A 22755-nucleotide genomic window follows, 5' to 3' on the forward strand; every position below is an offset into this window, starting at 1 on the left:
CAGTAAAGCAAGAAGTCTGAAATCTTATTAATCATACAGAAAACATTACAATGTCCTACAGCAGAACTACAGCTAAAATTTCTTTTAAAAAATTGTCAAATATTAAAAACTATAGTTTAAGCTTGCATGTTGTCTATTAATCATTGTATAGTACCAGATATTTTACTAGTTGTGTTGTTAAAACTCACAATACTCAAAAAGTAAAACAATATTCAAACATATGTCTGTCATTCTGCAGTGTTATGGACAACTGAAATTTTATCAATGGAACCGTGATATGCCAGAATGTAATCAAAGCTTCAGATCTAGTAAGGCTTTGTATAAATTGACTAGGAACTTGAAAATACTGCAGATAAAAGTATATGAAAACTAAAAGAAGAAAAAGGGGGAGAGGAGATGGGGAGAGAACAGGAGACAAAACTCCACATTTCTTGATTTGTTTATAGTACCCTAACAGGAGCATGTTATACTCTAATCCTGATAACATTACTGAAAACAGCAATGAGTGCCTACACATTTTATCTTTACCTTTAAAGCCATCAGACTCTCAAATCTAGAAACTTCAGTTATATAATTATGAACCCTAGTTTTCATTTCTTCTTTTTCACGTATTGCATCTTCAAGCTCAGTACTGACAGCCTAAAAAGATTACAGAAAGGCAAAACAGTGCATTAGAGTAAATTAATCACTATATAATACTCTATCAGACAATCAAAGTAATTACATATGCCCTAGATTTTATTCTATTCTACTTTTAATTAATTTAATCAAATTCCCTTGGGTTTTGGTTCAAAAAATATCCCCTATTACCTTAGTGACACAAAAGAGTTCTCCAGGTAAGAATATCACAGAACAAATGTGAAACAACGAATATCATACCGGTTCACAAAATCTACAGATTCCCTGATGACACACCTGACCGATCTTTGGAAAAGTCAATATACGCATATTTGGGGGCTGGGATTTTTTTTTAAGATTCACTATCCCTGATAAATTAAGTTTTGGTGTGCCAAATAACTACAAAAAAACAACTTTAAAATAAACTTTCTGACCTTAGAAAATTGAGCTGCAAGATAAGTTAACTAAAGGCATTCTTAAGACCATATTTAAACATAAAAAATGCTCCATGGAATTTGAGATGTTGGAACTGCTAAATCTGGCCCTCTCTCAGGTTCAGCAATTCCCTTCATCCATTGTGTCCTCAAGCGAGGAGAGACAAAAAGGCATTTGTGTTCTATCCCCATTATGTACGTTCCACCACGTGGGGGAAATGGAGGATATTTCTTTTCCTTCGTCTTTTCATGTTATGTTAATATTCATTAACAACAGCCTTTCCACTCTGTGCCTTACTTAGCTTATGCTGAATTCAGGTCTTCCAAAGCACACTGGGAAAACTTTAGTCATCATATTATGATAATATTTACCACTTCATCATATTACATACCTGTGAATGGCATTTCTAATCACATTAATGCACCTGTATGTTTATGTATTGTACCATACCTTTTACAAAAATGATTCAGGGTACTACATCACTTACAACATCTTGAACATTTTAGCGTCAGACTCAGCTGAATTGATGGAATGGAAATACATGGATTAACAAATATGTCTTTCATTATTTCTAGGGTTGGCATTTACAATGAATTCAAACAAGCGTTTGTATCTCAGCATCAAAACTGTACAAAGCCTTTGAATCTCATAAAGCTGGCAATAGCTATACTTGTTTGAATAGGCAGTAAAGAGTTGCAACAAAACTCTGGGCTAGCTCTTTAAATCACAGTCACATATGCTTTAACTAGTTTTTCTAATGTTTAATCCAATAAAACAATGTTACTTACCCTACAAACACTGGGCATTTTTGCTATATAACATTCATGTGCACATTCTACTGCATCTATTGCATCCACTTCATGCACTTGGAACTGGGAGACTTTTGGCCAGCAGTAACCAACTGGTCCACAAAACCATCTCATTATTCCTCTACACCTTACGTGAGGGATTAACAAGACTGCGTGCACTTCAGGCACTCCCAGCCATGGATCTCAGCCCCAAAGAATTCCAAGTAAGAACAGATGGAGCAATGCTGATTGGAAGCATGCAGATGGACATGAACTATATATGCTGCCTGTGCTCTTTGAAAGAATTAGCCTTATACAACAGTGGTGGTTTCAACCTGTGAACCCTGGGGAACACTTCAGGATGAAGATGCCACAACAGTAACAGTGATGGTGATAATCTCACAGTTCAATTAACTGAACCTCTCAACTACTTCTATTTTAGAGTTTTCATTTAACCTACACTAAACCACCAGCTTGAAACAGCCCATTTTTCTACAAAATATTCAATGATACCCTAAAGAAATAGACAATTCCTCAAGACATTAAGGATGTTATTTCAACTTCGATTCTATAGCTGACGTAAGTTTAACTCATGCATTTACAGCATGCCCTTTTCAAGTATTCAGCCATCAGCAACTGAAAGAGACTGCATGCCTCTCCACTGGTAAGGTGACCACTAGTACACATGAACCAACACTCTGAGCCCACCAGGCAATCAGAAACCACTTCCCACCTACTTTTTGGCCTAAAGCTACTGACTGTCAAGCTGTTAGCAAGGAAGTATGTCATGACTCTCAACTAGTGAGAGCTAAGAAAAGATGAAATTATATAAAACTAATATAAATAAGTAAAAAAACTCTGCAAGCAAAGTACCTGCACAGAATCACCAGGGAAAAAATAAAAAGTTTCAATGCACAGCTGAACTGATACCACCTCAGCAGACACCTACCTTACCAATGTAAAGACAACCCAATAAGAACATTTCTCCGGGCACCTTTGAATTCACCATCTAAAAATCCCCCACAACCTTGACATAATGGAAAGGGAACCCCTCCAATTCCCATCGACTCTGCATCCTTATCCATTCCTGAAATCAGGAAACAAATTCAGACTATTCAGGACTACCATAACTTAAAATAAGTTTTCTTCGATCCCTCTACCCTGTAACTTTTAAACTCTGTTGTATTTTCTCCCTCAAAATTGACTTTTCCCAATTTATCAGTGGAAGCAGAGTTCCTGCAGAACAATGCACAGAAATGGAAACTGACCTTACCAGAACTAGAGATTAAACACCCGACAACACTTTTTTTTACAGCCACCATTACCAAGGCTCAAAGAAAATAAACATTAAAATCTACATTCCAAAACACTCTGATCACAAATGTGGCGTAATTCACCCAATACATCCAATGCTTTGTGGAAACTAGATGGATAAAACTAAAGAATCACTATGTACTAGAATATATTTGGATGTACTAACAACCTTCTTTTTTTTCTCTCTCCCTATTTATGAACCAACTAATAACCTGACATTTGCTTTTACAATGTGTTGCTCTCTCAATAGCCTCCCTGTTCCACAGGTAATAAATACTTTTTTTTTTTAACCAATTAACTACCAAGTGATATAACCAAGTTACAAATTCATTATAGGATAAAATAGTTGTGTCATCTATTTATTTTATTTAAATTTATTTTTTAATCTGGGGAAGAATGACTAAACTGAAAGCTTGTTTATTTTTCCCTCACTGTACTGGCTACGCATATAAAAATACCCAGAATAATTGCTTTTACAATTTCTTCCCTGTCACTGTTAATAGTTCAGTGTTCAAGAAATGCCAATAATTAATTGTACTCAATCAAAACTCTGGATGTAGCAGTTTTGATGTTCCTTTATATGCAAGCAAACAATAAATTAATTCTTCAATAGTATGTACTGCCTTCATACCTGGTTTTCTCTGGTCATTGTAGCTAGGTCATCCTGTAATCGTCTATTTTCTTTCAGAGCCATTTCCTTTACTCTTCCTGTTTCTGCAAGCTCCATATGGGATGCATCAAGCTGGCGATGTAAGCTAGATATCTCACGGTCTCTGCTGCTCAGCATGTCTTTTAGCTGGCTATCAAGTGAAGGATTTTGAAAAAACTTATTTAAGATGTCTCTTCTCACACTATATTGCATACTGCTGAAAATTATCAAACGTGGACTTTATATATACACAAAAGGCTGTGGTTTTTTTGCTTGTTTTTTTGTTTGTTTGTTTTTTACAAGGTACAATTCTTGCTCTCTGAAGGCTGACAAACACAAGCATAAACTAAACATAAATGTAAGTTAAGGATGTAACATGTTAGTACGTAGAAATAATATGGACTTACTCTTCACCTTTGAAGATATGATATGAAAAAAGTTACACATTTATTAAGCAAACAGCAATTACAGATACTTGTGTTTACCTGTGTCTGTTATTGATTACAGTATATTAGCAGTTGCATGTTAATACCATAAAGGAAAAAGACTTACTTCCCTGGATACCTTAGACTTAAAAGGCATCAAGCAAAACAGTAAGGAAGATGTTACACGGAAAACTAGAAATATAAATATGAGAATTTCAGCAGACATTTGCACTATTTTTTTTTTTCTGCAGATAATTTATGTATCAAGGTACCAAATACTCAGTTACACTGGCATTGAGATGTTATATATTGCTGTTTAAGTATTTTCTTTTTAAAAGCTATAGGTTTAAGTGATGCTTAAAAGGAGGCAAGAAGGAAAGATCAGACAAAACCCAGTTAAAAACTAAAGATACTTTAATAAGGAGCACCGGTAGCATAAACTGGAAGAATTAATTTGCCAATAATTAGAATTCAGCTCTTGACTTATACCTGAGTAAATCTAATAATATCTAGTGGCATAATTAGAATACTAAAAAACCACTTCTTAATTGAGAATTAAAAAATGTTAACAATTTGGGAAAATAAAAGTAGAAAAACAATTGTTAATTGTTAATTGCTGCGTTAACAGTACCCTAACAGCATGCAATTAATTGCATGGGAAGTCTCTTCAAAAATTATATGCATCTTTCTCTACAACGTATGCTCCTTTACTTGACTTAAACAGAATGAAACCCCTTTCAACAAAATAACTAAAATTGCCATCTACTTTAAGATCACTGAAGATATTTATTGGGGAAAAAAATCACTGAATAAACTGATCTAGCCTTTACTCACTCTGTTGATGACTCCAGCTCAGAGAGAGTTAGACGTAAATGAGTAATTGTTTTTTCCTATGAAAATAAAAGCAAAAATTGTACTAGGTATTATTATATTGCAACACTCCAGGATAGTTCAAGTTAAATAATTTTATGTTTAAACCTTTATTTCAACTCTTCATCTGTAAGTATTTGCATCTTTGCACATTCAAATTTCCAAGCTTCTTTATTGAGACAGGATTGTCTTGTCAAAAATAGATGGAAGTCTGCAAAGGATTCTGCCAACTCAAGCTGGAACCATGTATCTCAGTATAAACCTCCAAGTGGAAAATGGGAAGAATACTTTTATATTTTCTTGGAGTGTATAGGGAACACACTAACAATCATAATTAAAATTTATTGAGTTGGCAAATGACTTTGTATTGCCTAGGTCCAAACACAGAGTTCATGTGATGCCTAGAGTTCTGCCCAGGTTTTGTTATCAAGGCAAAACGTCTCCCTAAAATCTAATGGCTTTACAAATCCCCAGATGGAGCACGAAGTAGTTACGGTACATACCTTGTTAGCTAAGTTGTCATCTAAGCATGCAATTCTTTCTGTTTTTTTGTCTACAGTTTCTTGAAGACTGTCCTTTTCTTTGTCCAAAACAGTAATGGTACTTCTAAGCACATTGACTGCTTCATCATGTGACGAGCTCTTCTGGTTTAACCTATCTATAAGTAAAGCAGTAAGTACTCTTGATTTTAAAAATAGGAAATAAAAGTAAAAATAACTAGTGATCACCTATTTCCTCCTCTAGCTTTATAATTTCTTCTCGAGCTGACTGCAGTTCATCCTTTTTGAGAGACAATCGGTGCTGTAAGTCTTCAACAGACCTCTGGAGTTGTTCATTTAAGAGCCTGGAAAATCAGTACACAGTTGAAAGAAGTTTGAGAACTAACTCAGGATCTTCAACTTGTGGCTCTTGAGCTGCTTGAAATGCTGGAACAGTTCCGGTGTAACCTCACGATTGGACTGTGTCATACTAACCAATCCTCTCCCTCCTAGACAGGGAGGGAGAGGACTATTAAAGACTGCTAAGGCCAACATCACCTGGTTGCTCTGGACCCCTGTGGCAAGTCCACCTTAACATCATTTCAAAATGGTGCTATGGAATAAGCATGATAATCCAAAACACTCATGTCCTCTGATTTTTGTTACTAGAAAAGCTAGAGAAGCTTTTCCTTTTTTCAGTCCAGAATATCATGCATCGGCAGGTGAAGATCGCTCTCATTCGATTTAGAATTAAACTTTAGAGGTAAAAAAGAGCCCTAAACACAGCAATAGCAAAATGTCACCGTGCAATAGCAAAATGTCACCGTGCATGAAGTGAAACCAAATGTTAAATGGATTGCAGCCCTGTTCCTCATCTCCGGCATTTTATAAGCACTGATACTTTCTTCTAATACTGACAAGAATCTATCAAGATACTCCACTCCTATGAATGGTGTCACAATTTTACAAACAAATACACCAATGATTTTACCAACAAGTAGCCTTTGTACAATTTGGAGTGTTGGATGAACTGAGCCTTGCTTCTGAGCTTCAGCTCTTCACAGTTATCTACCCCTGCTACTGTACTGTATAACAGTACAGAAATATAGTACAGAATAGTACCATTTTGCTATATATATATATTTTGGGGGTGTGGAGTGGGATGTAGGGTGGGACATGACATCTCATTTACAGCATTACCTATCCTGTAGTGCATCTTGTATCCAAGGCTCTCATTTCTACCTATATCAAAAGCTAGATTTCCAAATCTCTGCCCAGATTCAGTTATCCATTTCCACATTCTCTAGGGCCTCGTTTTGTCCCACCACATTTAGATACCTGATGGGAGCTCTAAAACAACTTTAAGGGCCAGCATTGAGCCTGCAAGTTTAAATAGGCCTTAAAAATACGTGGGTATACTTAATCCTACACTTCTAAGCAAGTTGGTCAAATCCCTGCAGACTGGGCCTATGGATCTTAAGATGCCAACTTGCAAAACTGTAGTATGCTTGTGATAGTGCTAGCGCATGGCAGAGGCTGACAGAAGAAAACAGCTCAAATGAGATGTCATTACAGACTGGCTCTCCATGAACACTCAACTGTCAAGTATCGATGCTTGGCATAAAATCTTCAGTATTATTGACACCTCCGTAAAACAAGCACAATTTGATCCCACTGCTGCAGTTTGTAAAGGCATCTGTCTTCATTTTAACAAACAGTACTCCTTTTAGAAATTTTCTGTTCTGCTACATTCATAAGCAGAGTGCATGGTTGTTGAAGGAAACAGTTCAAGAAGGAGGAGAAATTTTTCATTCACTATTAGCCACAAAAAGCATCAATGTATCTGGTCATCAAATATGTCCAGGAGGAGTTCACTGTGAAAGGCTACCACAGCACTTTCCTTACTCCAATTTACTTTTCCTTAAGACAAAAACAGTATCAAGGGATATATATATATAAAATATTTTATAGTCTTTCCCAACAACTCACCTCTGCTATATGTTCATAGAAGAAACAAAATTATGTTAGCATCTGTGAAAGAAAATTACATTTTGCATTAGACTTACTGAAGTGAGCAAAGCTCAGCTTTAAATTGAGAAGAATCATCAGATGTCTGGGCGAGTTTATTGGACTTCAATTTTAATTCATTTTCCAAAGAGTTTATTCTTTCTTTCAGGATAGAGATTGTACTCTTTAGTTCACACCTTTCCATTTCAAACTACAATTAAAAAAAAGGCATGTTATTGTTGAAGAAAACTATCACAACTTGTTTTTTAAATAAATCTAAATTGAAAACAGCTAGCAAAATTAATTGCTTGAAATGTCTATCCTATTCTAGGATAAAGGATTGCTTGGTAAAAAAACAAAGAATGTACTTACTTCATGAATATTATTTTCCAGTTCTGAAATATCACGCTGCATCTTTGATTTTTCAAGGTTAGCTGTTTCTTGCTGAATCTGAGGTAGAAATATGGGACTACATGTAATAAGATACATTATGCTTAAATGTAAATATCTGTAAGAAAACACTGTTCTACTTCTTAGATGCATAACCTAATGCAAAGTTCTCTTTAAAACCAGAGAGCAATAGCTGAAAATACATCACTCCAATTCAACATACATATAAACAATAAAAAAAATTACTGAATCACAGTTCTGTTAAAGGAAGCATATATTTATATTTGGTCCCAACTGAATTAATACTTATGAGTTGCTGCAGAAAGATTACAGAGCTACAGGGTAACAGAAAGGGTCACAAGCACGTGTAGCTTAGCATTAGAAGAACATCTTCAAAGTAGTACATACACATAAAAATATTCTGTGGTTGGAGCTTCATATCTAGACTCTACGCATAAGGGGATGCCATGTTTGCTTGCAGACACTTCAAGCATGTTCCTCTTCCCCATCCCCACTTAGCAACTGAGTTTACAATAATAACTCAGACAACTCATCCAGCTCTCTCAAGTGATTTTGAAATGAGACAAGTTGAAAAGTTACTGAAAAGTGGAACTGACTGACAGCCAGATACAAACACAGCAAAATTTCTAAGTCTTTCCCATATACCCCCTTATTGCAAGCAATGCAGCTAAAAAAAATCACCTGTATTTTTTCTTTTAGACTTTCCTTTTCTGCCATTAGTCTTCTAAAGTCAGTCAGTGCAACATCTCTTTCTTCTTCCACATGACTCTGAGAAACTAAATTATGTTTTGCTTCTCTTCTCAGCCTGTTTAATTCACCCTGAGACTTAAAAAAGTTATCATTGTTAGCATACATGGATTGCAATTAATATAGCCTATATGCTGACAGAAGGTTTCAATGCTGTTATTACAATAGAAGTACTATTATAGTCCTATTTTTCCCTAGATAATCAAAGTCTATTTCAAGTCACACAGTGTCGTGACAACTTATGCTGCCAACATACTTGGCATTCCTCTACTGTTCCAAGTATAGACTAACTTCACTCTGTTTTCTCATCATTTAAGTACTATTACTACTTTTTTTTTCCCAGCCTGTATACTTACCCAACTTTCTCATGCATTCTTTTGATTTTTTCCTGATCTTTCTCATTTCCAAATGCCAGTAGAAAGTTAGAATGGCTTTGAAGTTAATACACAAACATTGGAACGCATGATTTTATTAACAATTTTTAAAAATAGGTACATTTTTTATTGTTCTTAGTTATTTTCCAGTAGGTCTATACTCCTCAAGTTCTATTATAGAGTGATTTTTTTCTTTTTAAACAAGCAGTAGTAAGATAAGTGCTAATCAGTTATTTCAATGCCAATGATAAAGAATCTCTTCTTACCTGTTCATAAAGAATACTTAATCTGTCTCTTTCTGCAGTCAATAATTTGACATTGGATTGAATTTCTATCATATGTTTTTCAAATCTGTCTAACATGGACTGTAGCTCATCTCTTTCTCTGGTGATCAATCTAAGATCTTCACTCTGCAAAGTGATTAATAAAATTTAGGTTCAAATATACTAATTAAAATATTTGGATAATTAAGCAATGCAAGAAAAAAAGAACTCATACAATTAATAATACATGAAAAATATATGTCTAATGAATTTTAATTCCCAGCAATGCCAGGCTTCTTGTATTATCTAACAATGAGAACTAACTGTTAAAGACAAAAAGCAAACCAGCTAACAATAAGATTTCAAACTTTTTTTTTGTTTCTGTATCATCTAAATTCTATTTATTTTAAACAAACTGATCAATAATGAATTAATGTTACTGTAAAATGTGAATAGGGAAATAAAAACAAGTTCATTGAAGTTACTCACAGTTAATTTTTTATGCTAAGAACATAATTTAAAAAAAAAAACTGCTACACATTTACTGCTACTGAAAATATATTTGAAAGCTCCCTTAATTTATTCTACAGTGTTTCTGCATTATTTTTCCAGCCTGTGTTGACCAAAAAATGATTACCTTTTCTGGAGTCCTACGGCTTGGGCTAGGCCTTCGTTTTATCATTTTCTGAAGATATTCTAATTCTCGCTTATAATAATCTCTGTCATCTTCTAAAGTTTTTACAAACGCATCCAGACGAGACGGAGATTTGTCTCCTAGGGCTATACCATATTCTAATCTCATTCTTTCTATTTCTAGGACAAGCTCTCGTTCTGCAGAAACAGAAATAAAACAACCGTATATAAGACATACATAAAACAACCGTATAGGAACCGTAAGAATTTCACCAGAGACATTTGCATTTGGAATGGACTAACACCCAGCAGCTGCCTTGGCACCAGAAGTCCTGGCTCACTGTTGTCTACACACAGGTCGGTAGTTTACTTTGCAACCAACTGAGACCTAACGGTATATTGGGGCTGTGTCAGTGTACATGCAGACTGAGGGATGTGATTATTCCCTTTTACTTACATTAGACCACATTTACAATATTGTATACAGTTTTGTTTCCCTAGTACAAGAAAGATGTTGAGCAAGTCCAAGATAGTTCTAAGAGCAGAATATTTGCCCTGTAAGGAATGGCTGAAGGAGCTGGGCTTGTTCTGATTAGAAAAGAGACAGCTCGTGGGGGACCTAAGAGAAGTATGACAATACCAAGAGGAGTTTATAAATAAGATGGAGCCATTTTCTTCACAGATGTGCACAGTGGGTAAATGAGAAACAATGGTGATAAATTGCTACAGGCAAGAGAAGGAAAACATTTTTACTCTGAGCATAAATAAACATTGTAATGGGTTGCCTTGAGAGACTGAGAAATCTCCATCCTTGAAGGTTTTTAAAGTACAACTGGAAAAAGTCTTAAACACAGTCTGAAGTCATTCACTCAGAAAGAGTGAATAAAAACAGTTTGGGATGAAATAAATTATTTTGTAAGAAACTGCCATATTATCGTTATTAGGATGTTGAGTGGGATTCAGAATTCAGCTGCGGAAGTTCAGCTTTTGGTTCTCAAAAACAGAATGAAAACATGCTTTTGAGACAAAATATTTCACTTAACTTATGATTCAAGAATTTCAGTCTTCTTTTTAGTTGATATATTAGCATTATTAGTCTCTCAGTATTATTAACTGTAAGATTTTCTATTTCAAAATTTAAAGGAACATAATTTATAGGTATCTGCATTTAATCACTTACCTTTTATTTCAAAGTTTTCTGTTTTTTCTGTCAGTCTTTGTTTCTCTTGTTCAAGCTGATTTAACAGTACTTCCAGATTTTCTTTGTCATCTGTTTTTCCAAAGAGTTCTTCACTCAGCCTCTCGTTCTGTCTACGACAGGAGCACAAGTCCTGCAGTAACAAGTATTATTGCAAAAAAAAATTAGAAGTGCCAATAGATACATTTGGAAAAAGTTATTTAACATTTTGTTAAGCTTCTAGTATTCAACACTGTGTACTTCTATTTAGCCCACATGTTTTATGCTGTAATATTTGTTAATTTGGCAATCATTCTTTATACTACTTTATGTTAAATCAATGTGAGCATTACTTCCTACACAGTTTGCAATCAGCAATGAAACAAGGAAGATTCACCCTTGCTTAATTCAACTCCTACTTCAAGAAAAAAATAGGAGCACAGTGAAATGTAAACATGGAAAAAAGTAGCAACTACAGAAACAAATACTTTTAAATGGCATTTAGAAACACTGCTGGTGTTAAAACAGATCACAATATTGCATCTCAGTCAACTCAATCTTACAGCTTAGCAAATGCTGTTTGGTATATATTTCCTATAATTTTGTGCCCAGAAAATATTTTCATATTTTCAAGTTCATTAGAAATACTAAAACAAAACACCGTATGCAACTAGTACACGACTTGGTATATGCTGAACAGAGTTTGATCTTCAAGAAATTGGTAATGCTGTTATTTTTCATTTGGGCTACTAAACTTTGTTTCTATCTATGCACATAGTGCATAATTATTCACATGCTGGTGAAGAGCCAAAGTAGTTCCTACATTAAGAAAATCCTCTGGGATGTCATTATTAGTTTGTGATAAAAATGATTATGTCAAGGAAGTTACAACTTTGGATAGCAGGAATAATAATAGCAAAAGGTATAATAAGGTCACAGGGAAGCATACTGTCTACAGAGCTTTCTTTAAGCTTAATTTTTGAAACAATATGATGTGGCTTCTTTAGCTTTTACATGTTTTACATTAGTTTAAGAGAATTTGGGGATACTATGAAAGTTTTCCTTAAACAAAGCATTGTTGAATTTTATAATAAATGAAAGAAACGTGGATTACAGAATGATAAAAATACTACAAAGAACACTTGAATAGAAAGCATTTTTACTTACTGATTTAAGCCTTGCTACTGTTTCTTCAAGATCCTGTATTTCACCGTCTTTTCTTTCAATTTCTTTCTACAAACCAAAATTAACTTTTACGTTAAAAGTTACATATCCAAAACAACAATTCCTTTGTTATAAAAAATTAAGCAAATGGATTTTTTTTTAAGAAATAAAGTATTATTATCTCCTTGCAATCTGCCAAAATTTATGTTCACATATCCACTAAAGCTCCTATGAACGGTAAGTACATAAAACTTGCAGCATACACGCACATTTTGAGCACAACTAATAAATGAATTGTTGCATGACTCTCAGAAGAAAAAAACACCCTCCAAACACAGGCACCACTCTTGCAAATGTCTGTTACCTATCAACAGTTTAAGGTATCTCAGAATTCTGTTTCATACTGAACTAACAGAAGAATGAAGACAGACTGCCTCTTAACTGAGTTAATCTCACCCAATACAGTAATGAGACAAAATTGCTGTGATTAATCTTCCTTTAACCAATAGGTAACTTGTTGCAATTTTAAAAAAGTCACCCGAAAGCTAAGCAGATCCTACTCTCGTAAAATGTCATTGATTACCTTTGCTTCTCCTATTTCTTTATCTGCAGTCTCAAGTACAATTTCCTTGTGTCTTTCCAACTGCTGTGCCAAATGGTCTATTTCATTCAGTTCTTGACACAGTTCTTCATTTTTATTGCTTAAGTGCACAACCTCGCTAGTCACATTTTGTTTAGTGTCCAAGAGGTCTTGAACGCGATTTTCAAGTTCTTTGTTTGTTTGCTGAAGATATTCAACCTAAAAGATATTTTTCATTAAAATGTTAATGTGTTGTTAAAATAGACAGCAAAAGATCCTCCCAGTCTTCTGAAATACAGTATTTCTATATCCATGGTATAAAAGGGATATCCTGTTAAAAATGACTAATTTTCTATTCTTAGAAATTAATAAATATCAACATGAAAAGAATATGATTTTAAAGGTGTGCAAGGTGAAGGAATTCATTACTACGCTGTTCTTTACATAGGTTCCAAACCCTGAGTTTTACTCTAAAAACAAAGCAGTAAAAAGCAGAGATCAGTACAGAAACCTGTCTTGGGCATCGGTCTGGTAGACACAGTGCACTTAATGTTTCCCTAAATTTCACGAGATGTGAAAACAGTTTCTGCTGTCCACCTTTCCAGTATATTTGCTAGGCTTAATTTTGCTGTTACTCCTTCACAAAAACGAAGCTTTACAGATCAGGTTCCCCAAATCTAGCTTGCCTCCAACATAGGTCTGCACCTTAAACACAACATTCCAGAAATCCTGCTCTAGAGACATTGTTTTTCCCAGTATACCTTTCCCTGCAAGTACAAGGAAGAGAGGCAGAGACACAGAGTAGGAAAAAAAAACATATAAACAATAAATTACACTATGTGGGGAAATGGGAGCCTGAAATACCTTGAAAAACATAACAGAAGTGCTGCACTTCCATCTCCACACAACTTTCCTCAAAACTCCAGAAATAAGTGTTGCTGTAGGCCCAGAAGACAGTCTGAGCCTTCCCATAGCCATAAATGCTACTATGCAGAGATATCCATCTGTTTATACTCAGAGAGTAAAAGTGGTATGTTGGCACCGAGCCTGAACAAATAGCCTCGATGGCCCAAAATCAGCTCTGTGAAGCTCTGGAAATACAGCATAGACACCTGGGCTCACTCTTGGTACAATCAATATGTCATCAGCACAACTTACTAATTCAGGATCACTTTCCTGCTTTGGCAGGGGGGTTGGACCCGATGATCTCTCGAGGTCCCTTCCAACCCCTACAATTCTGTGATTCTGTGAATGCAGCAGTACTGCTTCCAAGTCATTGCTCATACCATATTTTTGCAGCACTTCTAATAAGCTCCGCAGCCTGGCTCTGCGTGCCACTGTACATAATATACAAACAGTATACAAACGGTATACGGATGGTATAAATCCAGAGATGGACTATACTTGATCTGTATTCCTGCCTGCCTTGTATTTGTTTTGGAAATTCTCATTTTGAGACCAATATCAAATGCATGCTAATACACACATTAAACACAAACATCTTTAAGCTTATCCTTTCCTTGCAAATCTATGTTGGAGTAAAGGTGAGGACCATTTCAGTTAAAGATGATTCCTTGCTATCCGATGAGATTACTCGCAGGACTACTCCTCTTCATAAGTACATATACCAATGTTAGTTCCTAAAAACATAAATGGAATGTACGCACATACAAAAAAAATCCTAAAGAGAATAAGTACTTTTAAATTTAGTCAAAACAGTGTATCAAACAAATCTCCTGAATACTCTCAGATTAGAATTACTATACACAGATGTGAGTTCATAGAATTATTTACAAAAAAGAAACAGGCTTTTAAAACAAGAAATGAAATTTATTTAGAGAAGGAAGACTACCACCTGAAAAGTAACATGAGTTAAATTGGTTGATTTTATACCTAATAGTGATTTTGTTAAAAAATGACCTAGAAGTTGTTGGGTTTTGTTTTGTTTTGTTTTTTTGTCTTTTAGACTGCTTGTATTTTGTGAAGTTTTGACTAACCAACAGTAATTAATCCATTACCTGCAAATTTAAATGGGCAATAAGCTTCTCATTACTTTTACTTCTCGATTCCAGAGAGATCACCTCATGCGAACGACCACCATCCAATGCTAGCATTAGGCGTTCTATTTCTTTGTCTCTAAGCTCAACCTTCAAGGAAAAAAGAAAATCTGTATTATCTTCTACAACATTTAACAGAACCTTTGTTCTGATAAACACCCATGTAACATTCAGTGAGATGCCCCTAATAAGGATTTTTTTTTAATTTAATATTCAATTTTCTTGTATTATGGATTTTTGTGAACAAAGTGACTTCTCCGACGTAAAACTAAATGAATCAAACTATATTTGTGGGGAAAAAAAATTTGAAACAAGTCCTAGCAGAGGAAAGAAATATCTCAATTTATGCACGTTAGAATAGTTGTATTTCACAACCCCTACAATGCTTTAACAATGAGGTTAAAATAAAAATAAAATCAACGTCATTTCAAGGTCTACTACAGCCAAATAATTATTAAAAAACACAACTGTAAACATACCTGCTTGCTGTAGTTTTTCATTCCACTTTCAGATATCTCCAGTTTTTCCTGTAGCTCTGTTACTTCTGACTGAAGTTCATGAATTCTGAAATGTAGCAATATACTGTTTATGTGGATTCACGGAAGAATCATACACGCACACAAATTCAATACTAGTATTTTCTCTTTGCTCATGAATAGAAAAAGTTCACTAAAAGAAAACAAAACAAAAAAAAGGAGGAAATTCTTCACTCAAAGGGCGGTGAGGCACTAGAACAGGTTGCCCAGAGGTTGTGGATGCCCCATCCCTGGAGGTGTTCAAGGCCAGGTTGGATGAGGCCCTGGGCAACCTGGTCTGGTGGGTGGCATCCCTGACCATGGCAGGGGGTTGGAACTGGATAGTCTTTAAGGTCCCTTCCAATCCGAGCCATTCTATGATTCTATGAAAATAGTTTTGTTGATTTAAAATGTTAATTCTGAAGCCGTTGTTTGAGATACTGTGGCATGTTGAACTTGCTTGGCTGTCAGACCCCCAACCAACTCTTCTGTCACTCCCCCTCTTGAACAGGATAGGGGAAGAAAATAAGATGAAAATAAAAGGTCATGGGCTGAGATAAAGGCAGGCCCATCGCTTATGAATTATTGCAAAACAGACTCAACTTGGGGAAGATTAATTTAGTTTACTACAAATCAAAATAGAGTAGGATGCTGAAAAACAAAGACAAACCAAAATCACTTCTCCTACCACCAGTTCCTCCTAGACTCAACTTCACTCGTTCATTCCTGACTATTCTACCTCCTCCCGTACTCAAGCAGTTGAAAATGGGAGTTGTGGTCAGTTCACAATGCTTGGTCTCCGCAGCTCGTTCCTCATCACACTTTTCCCCTGCTCTGGCATGGCACCCCTCCTACGGGATACCACTCTTCAAAACTTGCTCCAGTGTGGGTTCCTCTTCATGGGCCACAAGTCCTGCCAGGTGTCTGCTCCTGCATGGGCTCTCCCTCCACAGGCTGTAGCTTCCTTCAGGGCCTATCAACCTGCTCTGGTGTTGTGTCGTCCATGGGCTAACACCATGAATATCTGCTCCAGGGTGGTCCTCTGTGGGCAGCAGGGGGACAGCCTGCTCCATCATGGTCTTCTCCATGGGCTTCAGAGGAATCTCTGCTCCAGCACTTGGAGCACTGTCTCTTCCTCCTTCTTCACTGACCTTGGTGTCCGGATTGTTTCCTCACATTCTTCTCACTCCTCTCTCTAACAGGCACTGTGAATTTTTTTTAACCTGTTCTTGAATATATTCTCACAGAAACACCATTAGATTGGCTGGTGGGCTCAGCTTTGGCCAGCAGTGGGTTCATTTTGCAGCCAGTTTGTTCCTATACAAAACATTACATCTGGCTTTTTTCCAAGATCCCTCATTTAAAATTCAGTATGAGTAGAACTAGTGTAGAAATTTAAGAGAAATCCTTTATGGAAATAAGTTGCTTATTAAATATCCTTGCAAATTCACCATAGGCAGCACAGTCAATCACTAAGCAAAATCCTAGTTAAGAACTATAGCGTTATTAAAATATCTTGAAATACCAGTTTTTCCCCCAGACAGAATTTTAAATGCAGAAAAGGATGCAGAAATCACAGCAGCACGTATTTCATGTCTACACTTCAAGATTTAAAAATTCTTTAGCTCACCGATTATCTGCCACCTGAAGAAGGTCTGCGATGTAAGGATCCTCTGGCTGAGGAACTGGGTAGGCACTAACACCCGATGGGGGGACAGGTTGGTCTATCTGCATGCGCTGACGCCTGAATGGAATGTTTCTTTTTCTCCCACCTAAAAAAGTCCAAACACGGATGCCTATTACTTGGAGTTTACAAGGGAGTCTTCTCCTTTTATACTAAATGAAATGTCATATTTATTCCACTGCTTCTGAACTGGCACAATGCAAAACTGTAATCTTTAGTGTAATAAGTTGATGAAATTTGCCCATTTGAGACAACACAACTCTTGCAGGTTAGTATCAGTTTTGAAATAAGGAAACACACAAAGTCCGCTATAGGTAATTTTCCCCAGTGTGTAAGTCCCTAAATTCTCTACAGCTCAAACTTCTTGAATCTGTTACTGGTTTACCTTCCCTCCAGATTAGACAGTAACTATAAGCATTAAGGGTCTTTAATAAGAATTATACAAAGAAAGACTTTGACTCTTTAAAGAAAAGAAACACCTACTCAGCAACACAGAAAAAAGCAAGAAGACAGAGAACAGGAAAAGTAAGGAAAGAAAGACAGGAACAGGTTTATTAACAAAAGAGGGGATACCCAGGTGGCGGTCATTTTGTATTGTTAAGTAGTTCCACTAACAGTTAAAGAAAGCAACTAAAAAAGCTAAGTTAAAACTACACAGAAGGAAACCATTTTGTTTTCACATTTAAGAACTATTTTATGACTGAATAAAATTCTGCATTGTTTACAATATTTTCTTTCCTTCTATCCTATTGTCATTTGAGTACATGAATAAACTTCTATCAGGCAGAGTGGGTTCTTTGCTTGCAGGGTAACATTATATTAAAAACAAAGCAAAACAGTATTTCCAGAGGGAAAAATTACTCTTTGTTATACAATTAAATAAGAATGTACAGTATTTGATGATGCAGTATGGAAAAATCCTAGAAGAGTGGCGAATCCTAGAAGAGTGGTGAAGCATACTTCACTGCAGAAAGACAGACAAAAGCATCTTTAAGGGGAAGGACTTGAAATGCAGAAAGGTATGAAAAACAGAGTTACTATGAAAAGATTATGTTCTAAAGAGACAAAAAAAAAGCCTAAAGGAAAGTTAAAGTATTTATGATTATTTACACGCACCAGGTGTTTGCACCACTGCTTGCAGATTCTTCTCCTGAAGCTGCTGAATTTTTTCAGTCTTGGATTTGTTCTCTTTTTCCAGACTTTTAATTTTATGCACATACTGGTTATTCAGAAATCTTAAGTCAGCTGTTTCATGTTCAACCCTCCTTAAGCTGGCTTTCAAGTCTTTAAAGGAAAGAAAGAGCAATTTTATCTTTCTTATTCATTATTATTTTTCCTAGTAGCACCAAAATAGGTATTAAAACTAAGCTTATATTCTTCTTCTATAACATGAAGTTTCCAAATACTCATTCACCTGTTTATGTATATATACAAACACAAATATATGTTTAAACATACAAAAACCCTTTGTAGAATAAAAGCAAATTTAACAACAGTATTTATTTACTTTAGTAAATAAATAAAGTAAATAATAAAGTAAAGTAGCATTTCAAAGTATGAAAGCATATATTAAAAAGTTCTAACAGTTTCATGTTTGATTAAAATAATGACTTGCTGGACCTCAGAAGCTTTTTAATCACAAAGAAATATCTGCATATGAGCCTTAATTTATTAAAGGCACTAAAGTCAATGACCACTCACAAGCATAAGAACAGATATGTGAATCTGCAGATTTGTCCACAATTTTATTTTGACACTGATGGATTAGAAAAAGTATCTTTTTTTTAATTATTATTATTACCTTTAACGTGACGATCAGATTGCTCTTTCAGTTTTAATATTTCCAAATGTAGTTCATTATTTTCCCTGGTAAGTTTAGCATTCTCTGTCTTATAAGGTTCTAAAATAGCATCATAATTGCTGAACTCTTTTTCGATTTTTCCAGCAGATAATTTTGCACTGCGCAGGCTCTCTGTTGTATGAACAAGATCACTAGAATCAAGGAGCATCGGACATGTTAGGAATGTTGTCAGCCTTTAAACCGCAGATTCAAATATTTATTAGGAGCTTAGAAACAAAACCTATTGCCCAAGACCACTGTAAAGCACTGGTCTTAGGCAACACGGTTCTTAAGCGTAGAACAAATGGGTTCCAAGAAGGGCAAAGAGAACATTCACGTAAGAAAATCTGAAAGATGGGAATCATCCACTAGGAAAGAACAGGACAAATATAAAAAATAAAGCTATGGGGAAAGCATATCAGGAGTTCACGTGATGATTCAATAAAGTCTCTTTTCTACATAAAGTGAGAAATTCACAGCTGTCCAAATAACTCCAAACACTATGTATATAGTAGCACTTGAACCACAGAAGAAAGCTATAGTCAAGAATTAAAAAGATCAGAAGGTTACTAGTATTTATATATTGTTGAGATAATTACAGAGATTACCAGTAAGTAGATATAAAAACTTCTGTGAACATCAAATTAGGGGATAGAGTCTAAACCCATCTACTAGACACCAGAATGAGACAAATAGTGTTTAGACTAAGCATTTTCCCTCATGTCAAAAATTAAACAATGCCTCCTATATGATTACGACAACTTTTTTTTTTTTAACAGAGTCTTCTTTGAATACCTAAAAAGCTTTTCCACCAAAGGTAAGCTCTCCAGTCCCAGTGGCTGCCGATAGCCCAGCTGATCTAGACGTTTCCTGAGATTAACGAACTTCCTCTCTGCTGCTGTAGTCATTGTAAACACACCTCCAAAGTGGCTTTTCTAACACTCAGGAAAAATAGGACACCTGTAAAACATCATCTGTTACAGCATTTCTTCTTCAAAGCAGGAATAATGCAGAAAATAGTACTGGAAAAGTAATTTATTGCATAGTAAATACAGCATTTAAGCATCTTCTGAAAATTTAGGTAAACCAAAGCAGAATTACTGGGCATCTAAAAAGCTTTCATAATATTTATATCTTTCTTTTAAAATTAATATTTGCTGTGGCAATTAATTATCTCTTTCTGAGCATTTCCTAACATCTTAAGAGTCCAAACGTGGACTTTTCTTTCCAGAACTGAACTCAGAAAAGATCCTTCCGTGGGAACGTGGGAAGACTAAGAAGTAGATTCTGATTTTTTGAATCATCACGGCATCTTTTACAATCCAAATTGACACGTTACCCCCCAAAAACCCATATACTACAATTCATGGATCAGAAGGTTGGTTGGTTTTGTTTTTTTGACTGATTAGTTTTTTGTTCATTTGTTTATTATTGATATGATCTAAAAGGAGTCTAGATCAACACTACGGTATCTGAATCCAGAGGAATTTTTTTGCCATAGGCATTTGAAGAAGGAAGTAGTTTTACATTGTTAAATACTTTTGAATTCAGGGATATAGTAAGAAATTGAAGACTAAAGTTGATGCTTCTCAAATACATGAAAACATCTCCTCAGTATTTAGAAATATTAATGATGTCCATAAAACACTTCCCCTTATGTTTCTTCAGAAGATTCATTATTAGCTTACTCTTCACACAGGTGAACACCTGAGCAGCCAAACTGCCAATCAGAGGAAGCATTATTTGCATTTTGTATAAAGGGGAAAGAAAACTGTTATTTAAAACATGCTGTTTCACAATTGCCCATTTTTAAAAAGATACTAAACAGATATAACAGGGTATTTGAAAATAAAAGTATTAATGAATAATAAAATGAGAAAACATGCAATTTTCTCTCATGTTTGAGGCAGAAAAGTAAAATCTCATCATTTCATAACAGATTAAATAGGTCTAGGAATAGGACAAAATTTGCCAGGTATGCTCAATTAGTGAGAGAAAAATCACCACTCTTAGGAGCATCTGTTCCAGGTACTACTAAACCGAAGTGCTTCATTCAGGACCTTGAGGAGGCAAGAGCAGGGAAAACAACACCTCATTACACATTGTACTGGGATGGTTAGAGGAAGAGGAGGCACACTTACTTCCTTTAAGTGGTAACTGTTAGTGAGAAGTCATTCTTGTAAATGCTCTTTGTTCTCCTTTGACAGACAAAGATTAAACTGAAAGTGACGATCTTGGTGCTTCTGCAACAATGTTGAGCATTCTGTGTTGAATTCAGGAAAGCAGTGACTGTTATTATATCTAGATCTAGTCTCACAAATCCATCTTTCTTACTAGAGAAGCAAGCTGATAACTCTTGAGCACATCTTTTACTTTAGAAGAACCTTATCAGTTGAAAAGATCAGTCGAAGCGGTTCATCAGACTTGATTTAATAGCTCATGTTTGGGAAAAACAAAGGGTTTTTCCATTAATCACATTAGGAGAGCTTTACAGAAGAAACACAGCAAAGATGAGGCTTGGTAGCAGACGACATAATATGGTCATGGAGACACAGAAGAAAGAGAAGACAACACAGCTGGCAATGGGACGCTAAGAAATTAGCATGGGTAAGTTCATATGCTATGAAATTAAATTCTTTGTTGGGTCAGCAACACTAACATCAAGAATTATGAACTGGAGTTTCCAGTCTTGGTTCTGAGAAATACCAAAATTCGCTTTCCATTCATCAGAACAAAGATGCTGAAGACATTTCTACTGTGAAAGATGTTCACGAAGAAATCTGTTCCTGTACTGTAACTGTCACAGAGCTCATTCCACTATAAAGAACTAGTTATGTTTTCACGCAAGTAAAATGGGCACCATGGGGACCAAGCATTGAATCATTAGGGTTGGAAAAGACCTCCAAGACCGTCTGGTCCAACCATCCCCCTACCACCAATGTCACCCACTAAGCCACGTCCCTAAGCACCACGCCCAACCTTTCCTTGAACACCCCCAGGGACGGCGACTCCACCACCTCCCTGGGCAACCCGGCCCAGTGCCTGACTGCTCTTTCTGAGAAGAAATGTCTCCTCATTTCCAATCTGAACCTCCCCTGGCACAACTTGAGGCCATTCCCTCTGGTCCTATCACTAGTTACCTGTGAGAAGAGGCCGACCCCCAGCTCCCCACACCTTCCTTTCAGGCAGTTGTAGAGAGCAATAAGGTCTCCCCTGAGCCTCCTCTTCCCCAGACTAAACAACCCCAGTTCCCTCAGCCGCTCCTCACAGGACTTGTGATCCAGGCCCTTCACCAGCTTCGTAGCCCTGCTCTGGACGCGCTCCAGGGCCTGGATTCTCCATTCGAGAGCTCCCAGCAGCCGCCCCCCAGCGGGAGGAGCCCTCACGCCGCCGCCCCGTTACCCCCCCCGGCCCCGTACCGTTACGGCCGAGCCGTGCCGGGGCAGCTCCCGGTTTGAAAATGGCGCGCGGAGCACCCGCCGCTTCCGCCCCGTCACCGCGGCAACGCGGCACGCGCCCCCGCCCCCGCCGCCGGCCCGGCCAACCGCCGCCCGCCCCGCCCCTTCCCGCGAGACCGGCAGCTCTCGCGCTGTGAGGGGACGGGGCCCTGCCCCGAGGGGCTGGCCGGCCCTGCCCCTTCTACCTCAGCACCCCCAGCCGTAACAATGGAAATCGCTGCCCATTTTTTCCCTTTTTTAGAAAACACACCACATAAATAAAGCATA

At 36.5% G+C, this 22755-nt stretch overlaps 1 protein-coding gene across 7 annotated transcripts in view; it reads right to left on the reverse strand.

Moving 5' to 3' along the window:
• CEP135 (centrosomal protein 135) overlaps window positions 1–22552 on the reverse strand; it is a 31831-nt gene extending 9279 nt beyond the window's left edge. For 2 of the 7 annotated variants that reach the window (XM_040556058.1, XM_040556062.1), the window contains exons 1-21: window positions 22450–22552; window positions 21172–21293; window positions 19826–19990; window positions 18992–19182; window positions 18307–18474; window positions 17137–17278; window positions 15471–15555; window positions 14953–15081; window positions 12938–13153; window positions 12358–12423; window positions 11194–11344; window positions 10018–10211; window positions 9384–9527; window positions 8678–8821; window positions 7958–8035; window positions 7645–7796; window positions 5828–5943; window positions 5603–5757; window positions 5064–5119; window positions 3787–3955; window positions 529–639 (exon numbers count right to left, since the gene is read on the reverse strand). In XM_040556058.1, coding sequence (XP_040411992.1) covers window positions 529–639; window positions 3787–3955; window positions 5064–5119; window positions 5603–5757; window positions 5828–5943; window positions 7645–7796; window positions 7958–8035; window positions 8678–8821; window positions 9384–9527; window positions 10018–10211; window positions 11194–11344; window positions 12358–12423; window positions 12938–13153; window positions 14953–15081; window positions 15471–15555; window positions 17137–17278; window positions 18307–18474; window positions 18992–19182; window positions 19826–19938 — 2580 coding nt within the window. In that variant the 5' untranslated portion in view covers window positions 19939–19990; window positions 21172–21293; window positions 22450–22552. Of the gene's footprint in view, window positions 1–528; window positions 640–3786; window positions 3956–5063; window positions 5120–5602; window positions 5758–5827; window positions 5944–7644; window positions 7797–7957; window positions 8036–8677; window positions 8822–9383; window positions 9528–10017; window positions 10212–11193; window positions 11345–12357; window positions 12424–12937; window positions 13154–14952; window positions 15082–15470; window positions 15556–17136; window positions 17279–18306; window positions 18475–18991; window positions 19183–19825; window positions 19991–21171; window positions 21294–22449 lie in introns of those variants that run through there. The other 5 variants (XM_040556059.1, XM_040556061.1, XM_040556063.1 and 2 more) reach the window with 5 other exon arrangements.
• Window positions 22553–22755: the final 203 nt, after the last annotated feature.

This window comes from Cygnus olor, chromosome 4, assembly GCF_009769625.2.
Source record: "Cygnus olor isolate bCygOlo1 chromosome 4, bCygOlo1.pri.v2, whole genome shotgun sequence".
Classification (NCBI taxonomy): Eukaryota; Metazoa; Chordata; class Aves; order Anseriformes; family Anatidae; genus Cygnus; species Cygnus olor.